Genomic DNA, 10,103 nt, shown 5'->3' with positions numbered 1-10,103 from the left:
CCTCACACACATTGTGTTCACATTTGAATGGGTTTATAATAATTCATGACGGCAAGAACATTAAACCTCTTGCTTACAGGAGCTTGGTTTACCCGACCAATGAAATCTGAACTGTGTAAGGCGTCGACATACTGATGCTATAGGAAAAGCAACACAACACGGCTGTATCGTGTTACTATATGTGTAGCACAGATGAATAATTGGGGTTTGATTTACAGACAATGCATTAATAAATAGCGTGTTTATTTTGTTATCATATGCATGTTATTTAAAAAGCAATGCATATTGCATAACCTAAGAAGTCACAACAAGGTAAACCCACAGAAATGAGTGTACTAGTGTGTTTGCGTAGGTGGCGATGACGCAAGCACGGCCAGCCAATAGCATCGCAGGATTTTTATTTTATTTTTTTTCAAGCAAAAGGGCAGGTTACACCTCAATCGATAAATGCCCAGTCACTCCGCTCACTTAATACAGGCTATTTATTTATACCTTCTTATCTACTTCATACGTCTGAAATTAATTAAAAAGATCCACATTTATCCGAGTTGTTAGTAGGTCGTATTATAAGCTGCAACGCTAGAATCTGATTTAACCAAAAGTTGTAAACATCGCGCAGTTATGATGCGTCTCGATAAATCAAAACAATAAAGGAGCCAGCATAATAATATTATGTTTAGATCTCCTACGTGTGGGAGAAAGATACCTAGGAACGCCAGCCATGAAGGTACTAAACGCTTATTGGTCGAGGGGCGGGACTCTTTGGTTGTTGACGTAGCGCTCGGCCAATCAGCACGGAGAACTCGGAGGCGACTGCGTGACGACAGCGCGTTTGTCCAATCGTAAGCGCCGCTGAGGTTTTGACCTCTGAAAACCGCATCACCGCCCCGATCGCGTCCGTGGCGGAGGAGCGCTATAAAGGAGATCCAGTCAGGAGTTTAAAGGGCAGAGTTGTGAGACTCCCAGGCAGTGGGGACCGGATTGCCTGACGACAGACTCCAAAAAACAACACGGTTCCCCGAAGAACAAACAGCTAATGTTGACGCAACCTAACTGGAATAATCGTGTCGATTACTGTTTGCTTGGAACCGAAGAGGAGAGGGAAGCACGGGCGTTTAATGTAAGTATCTGGCTGTGGATTATATATGGCGTTGCTTCAAAGAGCTAGTATACTCAAATTGTGTTATTCAGCCCTGTTTGACTCGGTGGAGCTCGAAAGGAGGCGTTAGGCAGAATGACAGCATTCGTTTTAAACAAACTACAGTGAACGAGGCTGTCAGTCCCCTGAAATCATCCTTTTGTGCTACGCGAGAACGCGAAGGCGAACGTCTGACGGAGCTGTCATTTTTAAGTGCGCTGTCTCTTTAAGAAACGCATTACGATTCCGATTCCGCGTGAACGGAGAGCTGGCTGTTCTTGATAAAACTATGGGTTTTCTCCTGAATTCGTTTTGATCCAGGCTCTCTGAAACCGTGCTGTCATGTGAGCTGCTCTCTATGTCTCTGCTTGTGTGTGTGTGTGTGTGTGTGTGTGTGTGTGTGTGTGTGTGTGTGTGTGTGTGTGTGTGTGTGTGTGTGTGTGTGTGTGTTTTACGGAAATGTCCGATCAGCCCTGCCTGATCCGTACGAATCCCGTGTCAAAGGTCATTCCTACGTTATTTATTTCTCCGCTGGGTTTCCAGAGCGATCCAGCTTCTGTTTACAGTTTTGTCGTCACGATATCTATTCGTAATCAGAATGGCCGTGTCTCATTCTACGCGCACTGCACTGCTGCGCTCGCCAGACGCGTCCGAATATCGAAACGCTATCAAATATTTAGCGTTATATTTTTATAATTTGGTCCCAGCTACACGCCCCGTAACGCTATTGGTCGCGAGCTTCGGGGAATCCGATCTCTGGGTGTTGCGCAACGCGTGTCGCATCGTATTCGAGTGCCCTATTTTCACACAAAGGCGTTTTTATGCAACAGTTGGCGGAATAAAGCAGGGAAGAGAATCCGCGTTATGTAATTCTAGATGCACAGTTTATTTAAACCTTGCATCTGGGCCCCCCTCTCTTAAGTCTGCATCAGCTGTGTTTGTTTACATGTGACTGGTCATGGTTTATGAGTCTGCCTCTCTCCCCTCCAAGGAGCGCCAGAGGATTCGTTTCTCCTCATCCGCCAGCACTTCTGGGTCCCCACTGAACACCGCACAGACAAACAGCTATGCAGCTCGAAATCCAAGTAGCGCTGAACTTCATCATTTCATACCTGTACAACAAACTCCCGCGGCGGCGAGTCAACATCTTCGGCGAGGAGCTGGAGAGGCAGCTGAAGAAGAAATACGAAGGACACTGGTACCCCGACAAGCCATACAAAGGATCCGGGTTCAGGTGCATCCACGTGGGCGAGAAGGTGGATCCGGTGGTGGAGGGAGCCGCTAAAGAGAGCGGGCTGGACATCGAGGACGTCCGCAACAACTTGCCTCAGGACCTCAGCGTTTGGATCGACCCTTTCGAGGTGTCCTACCAGATCGGGGAGAAGGGAGCGGTTAAGGTGCTATACGTGGACAACAGCGGAGAGAATGGCTCCGAGCTGGACAAGGAGATCAGAAACAGTTTTAACCCGGAGGCTCAGGTCTTCATGCCAATCAGTGACCCGGTGGGCGTCTCGTCAGAGTCCAGCTCGCCCTCGCCGCCTCCGTTTGGCCAGTCGTCAGCCGTCAGCCCGTCCTTCATGCCGCGCTCCGCCCAGCCTTTAACCTTCACCACCGCCTCGTTCGCCGCAACCAAATTCGGCTCCACCAAGATGAAGAACAGCGGACGCAATGGCGGCAAAGTTGCACGCAGCTCTCCCACCAACCTGGGTCTGAATGTCAACAGCCTCCTCAAGCAGAAAGCCATCTCCGGCTCCGTGCATTCGCTCTACGGTTTCGGCCCGGGAAGTGCGTCTGCGCTCTCTCCCAACGCCAAGGAGTTCGTATTCCCCAGCCTCCAAGGCCAAGGGAGCTCCAGCGCCGCGTTCCCGAGCGAGAACCCGCTCAGTCCTCTACACTACAGCGATGCCTTCGACGTGTTTGCAGCCTACGGGAGCGTCAGTGACCGGTCGCTCGTGGATGGCTTAAACTTCAGTCTCAGCAACATGCAGTATTCAAACCAGCAATTCCAGCCGGTCATGGCTAACTAACGTTCACGTGATTGTTGGCGAACGGCAAAGACGCACAACTGTGGATTTGGAAACCAAGATCCCTGTTAGTCACTGATAAGCGCATGTGCCCAAGGGTGTTTGTTTCCCTTTGATTATTTTCTCCCTTCAATCTTTCTTTCTCTGCCCCCTTGAGTTCGTACTAGAAAGCTTGTGTTACACACACACACACACGTCCGAGTTCAGTTACATCGGTCAACAACACGCGTCTTTTCCTTTTTTGCCAATAAAGCAAAAAAATTTTTTTTTTACTACATTTTTGGAAGAAAAATACTCTAAAACATTGTTAAAAAAAAAAGAGAAAAACACAGAAGCTTCGAGTTCTGGCCTCTTACAGTATTTTAAAGTTGGTAAGACTTGGCTGATTTTTAAGAAATTGGCACTAATGCATCTCTATCTGGGGTTACGTGGTCTTTTTTCTAATTGTATAATTTAATTGAGTACAGAGTTTGTAAAATATCAGAGTATATATATTGTTTCTACAACACGGTATTGCATTTATATCTTTTTACTACTCCAGTGATCTGTGATGGCTGCAGAAGCTTTATGTTATAATATATTTTGGTTTTTCTTTTTTTAAATTGCTAAAGAAATTCACCTTTAAAAAAAAAAAATGTAAAAAAATAAAAAATTCTAAAGATTGTATACAGAATATTCCTTTAGAGTTGGAATTTCAGTGTAGGAATATTTGCTTTTTTGAAACAAAAAGAGTTGTATTTTCTGTTAAGAGTTCAACAGATTTTGCTATATTATGGACAATGTAATCGTCTATATTAATTTTGTACCTACATTGTGCAATACTTGATAAAATATGGTATAACAAAGTATTTTGAGTCAGTGTCTTACATGTCAAGAGGGACTGAAACCGTTTATATTAAGTTTGTATTAAAATGCTTGGAAATAATAATATGCTTGTCTTTTATTTTCTTTTTTTTTATTTGACATTTGCACCCTGGATTTTTTCAATAAAAGAAAATTTAGGCAAGAACAAACTACTGATGTTCCTTTTTGTTCCATGTCACGAAATTAGCATCATTCATCAATAATTTAAAAATTCACGTCATGCTAAATTTGGAGGATTGATATCGACGTGATTCAACATGCTTTAATAAAAAGACTTTGATGAGAGAGAATATGATTCAGGTTTAAAACGATCGAATCTGAAGCACAAAATGAGGAAGAACATGTAAGGAGCTTAAAAACACTTCTAAAAATGACATTTTTGTTTGTTCCTCAATGTTTTTGGCAGATTAGACTGGAGCAAATGATGAGCTGAATGCATAATCCTTTCTGACCTTCTCAGAATTAAATGCATGCATTAAGATGGACCGAACGTGATAATTTCTGTCTGAAAGCAGCTGAATGTTGTGCTAAACAGTCAGACACTGCAGTGCGAAACGAACGTGTGCTTGCTGTAAGGTGACCTTTAGAAGATTAATAAGAGCTTTGGCTGATTCATTCATTTCTGTGTCTGTGTTATAACTAAATCTAATGATCAGGTGGCCTTTCCTCATGGCTCTCAGGTGAGAAACTCTTACAGATCTGAACTGTAAAGCATTTCGGAGCACAATCCCAAATGCGGTGAAGGTTGAAAACAAATGACTCGTGTTTGCTCTTATTGCATTGCATCGAGAGGCTTATTGCTGTAGTGCAGCACAACAATTAAGCTTCAAATGGCCACTTTGTTTTCACAGCTGACGTGCAAAGCCTCTGTGAGAGCGAGTGTTTTGAGATTACGCTGGTCATGGCATTCACAATCTGCACGTGTTTATTTTTAATACTGCAGTTTGAGACTTTGCTGATGCCAGCGTGGATGCAGATACAGCACCATCTGCTTCTCTCAAGTGTGTTTTGGCAGTGGCAGGTACTGTGGTAGCAGCTTAAGCATATCACATGAGAAAAACCAGGTTATTTGACTTGGATAATGTGTTTTGGTTGCATGCACTAGACTTGGTTGGAAAGACATGAACAAACAACAAATCTATTCTTATTACAGCGATCCAATGCATGTTTGATATTGTCTGGAGGGACTAGAAACATTTATGGAAGGATATGAAAAGCAATTTCCCGAGAATCTCATAAACAGATATATAGTATATATAATATAGTAATATTATATAAAACACTTCAGATTTAGTTTCCTTCTCCTTCTGGCTCAGCGCCTTTTCCCACTTGTTTGCAACAACACACTAAAGTGATCACTTTTAGGCAAGATTTACGTTTTATACGTTTTATATTATTGCACAGCTCTTTATATAAAGTTGGATATAAGTATGTCCGGCTGTACTTGCATACATGCAATACACTCATAGAGCAATATATCCTCCTCTAATCTGCTAAATGCAATAATATGGCATGACGATATTAAGATATTAAACATTCACATCATGATTTTCTGGAAAGCTGTTTTGAAGCAACATATATTGTGGGAAGCTCTACAAATGAATCTATTGACTTCAAGAGTCATTCACAATCAGAGCAGGAACATGTATTATGAAGCAACTAAACAGGGTCAGTTTTGATCATGATATTAATCAGAATTCAGATCTCGTATATGCTTGATCTTTGATTTCTCCGTGTAATCTAGCGGCCGTGGCTCAGATCAGACAGACTTTGAGAAGCCGCTGTCACTTCAGCATTAGATGTTGTGTCTGTAAACCAGCTTTGAGTACATCAGAGCCGAGCTGATCATGTCCTGACGTCTGTGAGGTTTCATCATCACTGCAGCAGTGTGGGGAATTAACTTCTTATTTTTATTTTTTCCTAAATCCAATTCAGTCTAAGCAGTCCACTTCTCTCATATGTAGTGGCAGAAAGTTTGATTCAGTTTAGTTTGTTTAAATGAACAGATTTAGTCGTACTATGTACTGTTTTTCACTTGTATAATTTTTGTACAGTTATTTAATATTTGTAAATTTATATTATATTGCAATTAGTAATAATTAGTAATAATTCCAATTGTGTGTGTGTGTGTTTTAAAATATATAATTTAATTGCATATACATTTTACTTGTTCAAGATTCAGTCTTCCTTATTTAGATTCAGTCATTCATTCAGTCCTGTTTTTTATATTAAAATTCTATATTTAAATATTTATACAACAATTAGTTATAATTTTAATTACACACATATATAATTTTAATTTTTATATTTTATTCTATTTATAATATACACTGTACCAGTTACATTTCAATTGTATATGTGTGTGTTTTTAAATATTTATTTTATTTTATTTTATTTTATTTTAATTTACATATTTAAATTTGATTTTGTCACCCTTATTAAGATTCAATCATTCATTTAAAATGTTAATAAATTAGAAAAATATCCAATATCTAATTTCTAAAATATCCCATTTGAATCCCTGGACTATGTAATGTGTTTTTGACTATTATAATTCTGTTATGTACTATACAATTTATTATATATAGAATTTAAATATGTACATTATAATTTGAAATAGTTTTTATATTTTACTAATAATTTCATTACATATGTATATTAGATTTCAATATATTCAATCATATTATATATTTTTATTGTATTTAGTATACATTTTACCTGTCACCCTTTTTGAGATTAAATTTTATATAATTATATATACAATGATATATATTATTGTATTATTATATTTGATTTGAAATGATGATTTCCTCGTAGTTGAGCCACACTTTTAAAGCAGCTTCTCAACACTGTCTCTCAGTAAAGCTGGTGACGGGACGCTGTCTGGTTCTGCTTTCTCATCTGACACAGGCCACAGCTGCTTTAATCCTCCTCGTATGACTCCGTAAGCCTTCCTTTAGCTCTTTATAAACGGGTTTGAGTTCAGGAAGCGTTGAGTCGTAATATCGGCTCACAAGGAAACACCCCGTATACGTCAGAGCCGAGGAATTCCTCTCTGATTCAACACAAAGGAATCCCGGTCAGGTGCTTGTGATGTATAGGAAACGCAGGGCATGACCTCAGTGTCACATGACACACGCTACCAAAGCTGCGATGAGAACATGTGGCTTCTCTTAGCTTGAGGGTTGTGTTTTGGCTCTGGCTTGTGAAACCTCATCTTAATCTGGTTTAATGCAACTGCAGTGTCACACTAGGATCCGGCGAGGTACTGTAAGCAAATCAGTGCAGCACTCTCTAAATTATTCAGCGGCACAGAAAGCCAAGGCCTCACTGATGTGCTATATGATTTTCAATAGAGGTCATAATAGGATGGAGAAATCCATGACTCTTATGACTTGTCCTGAAAGAGAAGAAGCACATATCATTGCAACTTTAAATAGCAATTTAAAAGTGACCCAGTTATTTGAAATGGGTGTAAAAAGTCTGTTTTCTCACAAAAGTCTGCAAAAATTTATTTTGTCTTGTTTTCCAGTGCACTAAACAATCTCACAGGTTATAAAAACATTGTTTTGAAATGTTTCTAAAACGTTGAAATGTCCAGATTTTTAGTTAACAAAAACAATGTTCTACTAACTTTATTTCCATCCAAAAATATAATGTTATTTGATCTTTATCTATCTATCTATCTATCTATCTATCTATCTATCTATCTATCTATCTATCTATATATATATATATATATATATATGTTAAAAAGTCCAGTTTTCTTGTCGTGATTAGAAGTAGAACATTATTTAAAGGTTAATAAAAAAAAATCATCAAGTTCAAATAACATTTTGAGAATGTTGATCTAAGAATTTTTTTCGCAACTTTATGAAAACGTATGTTAAATATAAATAAAGTTGAAAGAACGTTCAATAAACATTACTTTAAGAACATTTTGTCCCAACATTTATATAACTTCTAAAAAAAAAACATTAGTGAGAGTTGTAAGAACATTTCCTGTATATGAGAAGCGAAATGATTTAAGATATTAAGTCTCGCTTTCTGAAAATGTATCAAAATTAAGTGGGTTTATGCTTGAAACAAGCAAAAATATCTGCCTATGATACTTAATTCAAAAAGAAAACACATGATGATTTTTCTCACTCCGCTGGCAGAGATTATGTTTTAAGCAAAAACTGTATTTTAAGTCATTTGGTTTCAAGTACATGTATCTTGATTTAGATGTTTGTCTGGAAAACAAGACAGAAATGATTTTTGAATGATTTTTTACTTTGAGACTGTATATGCTGGTGTACTTTTAATTTTAAGTTTAGCACACGTACACATTTAGTGTTCAGTCATTCTCCACCAGATCAAAAATATTGACTTATCATGTTTGTAAGGCTATTTTTAAAAAAGGAAAAACACTTTGATATGTCATGTGCATGTACAAACTTCAAGTGCATCAGTCTCAATATTGCAAAATGATTCGTGAGTTCTGGGAGCAATGTCAAAAATCATCTCAGTATATGCTAAAAATGCATCTGAAAAGACGAACCATGGTCACAAGTCAGAGTTGCTAAAGACCACAAAAAAAAAAGTCTGAGACCACAGTAAACAGACTAAGAAGGTTTCACGCAGGTTGATAAGCTGAAAAAATATAGTGACATTTTAGCCACGCCCCTGAGTGCAAGATGAGTCATCACTATGTTTACTCTTTTCCTGGAAAGAAAAATTGTTACATTTTTAACATTTTTAAATGTCAACATTTATTACTACACTACTATACAGATTACCTCAAGTCTATCACGTATAGACTAAAAGCCATAAAACTTATAAAGTCTTATGCCAAGTGCCAATAACAGAATATCTAAATAAAACAGAATATATAAATACATACAGAGATTTTAGAGTTTCTAATGCAAAATAAGTTTTAAGTGTTTTTTTATGTTAAAGGTTCATAAAAGAATGTTTCCATTATGATGCCATGGAAGATCCATTTATGGTTCTCTGAAGAAGCTTTATAAGAACCCTATTTTTTCCTCTTAGTGTGAAGATTATTTTAATAACTGGATCCATGATGGAAACATAAAGAACATTTTCTCCAGTGGAAAGTTTCCATGGATGTTAAAGGTTCATCACGCTGATGTCAATTAAAAAAAAAAAAAAAAAAAACTTTAGAGAGTCCACACAGTGGGAGAAAAAAATTTATAAACCTGCTTTTAAAAGTGAATTTTATCAACATTTAGAAGTACTAGCATACAGATAACCTCAAATCAACTATATATCCACTTAAAGCCAAAACTCACATTTTAATTTCAAAAGGGTCTAAATTCAAAGGGCCAACAACAGGGTCTCTTAATAAACAGAGACTTTAGAGTTTCTAATGCAAAAGAAGTTGTATTTAAAGAGTTCCAAACAGAGTGTTTCCACAGCGATGCCATAGAAGACCCATTTCTATTTCCATTTCCAGTGAACAGTTCTTAAAAGAAACATTTATTCACTTTTAAAAATAAAGTTAATTTATTGGCATCAGTGGTTCATCGCAGAACCTTTAACATCCATAGAATCTCTCCATTCCACAAAAGGTTCTTTATAGTGGAAAAAGCTTCTTTATTATTGATATTCAAATGTTTTTTCAAACTAATGAAAAATTATTATTTTAAGAAATGTTTCCTGAAAGGTTCTTTTGGGAACCCAAAATGGTTCTTCTAAGGCACTGCTGTGAAAACTCCCTTTTGGAAGAGTTTAAAGAACATTTTAATAATTTAAAGAAACTTCTTCCACTATAAAGAGCCTTTTGTCCAATGGAAAGGTTCTTCATGGAACCATCAATGCCAATAAAGAACCTTTATGTTTTGTATGTATGCAGTGGGGGAAAATCCAAGACCACAATAAAAAAGCAGAAAAAGTGTAACTCAGATTAATATGCTGATAACATAAAGGACAGATGCAACATTTGACCAATGCTCTCAGACTTCTGTCCCGTTGGCTCTCAGCGTGTGAGAACTCGAGCCGAATACCTGGCAGCAGCTCAAGCAGGATGAATTGCCGCGTTTCACTCCTGTTTGTGCTCATGACTGCTCAGCCTC

At 37.9% G+C, this 10,103-nt stretch overlaps 1 protein-coding gene across 1 annotated transcript; it reads left to right on the top strand.

The window, feature by feature from the left end:
• The first annotated feature begins 925 nt into the window (after positions 1-925).
• LOC109079819 (protein Tob1-like) lies at positions 926-4,175 on the top strand. The gene is made up of 2 exons (XM_019094931.2): positions 926-1,120; positions 2,130-4,175. The coding sequence occupies exon 2, from the start codon at positions 2,206-2,208 to the stop codon at positions 3,163-3,165; it is 960 nt and encodes a 319-aa protein (XP_018950476.1). The 5' UTR covers positions 926-1,120; positions 2,130-2,205; the 3' UTR covers positions 3,166-4,175.
• Positions 4,176-10,103: the final 5,928 nt, after the last annotated feature.

This window comes from Cyprinus carpio, chromosome A12 (assembly GCF_018340385.1).
Source record: "Cyprinus carpio isolate SPL01 chromosome A12, ASM1834038v1, whole genome shotgun sequence".
Taxonomy (NCBI): domain Eukaryota; kingdom Metazoa; phylum Chordata; class Actinopteri; order Cypriniformes; family Cyprinidae; genus Cyprinus; species Cyprinus carpio.
The sequence above is the reverse complement of the archived record's forward strand: the minus strand, read 5'-3'. Positions and strand labels throughout refer to the sequence as shown.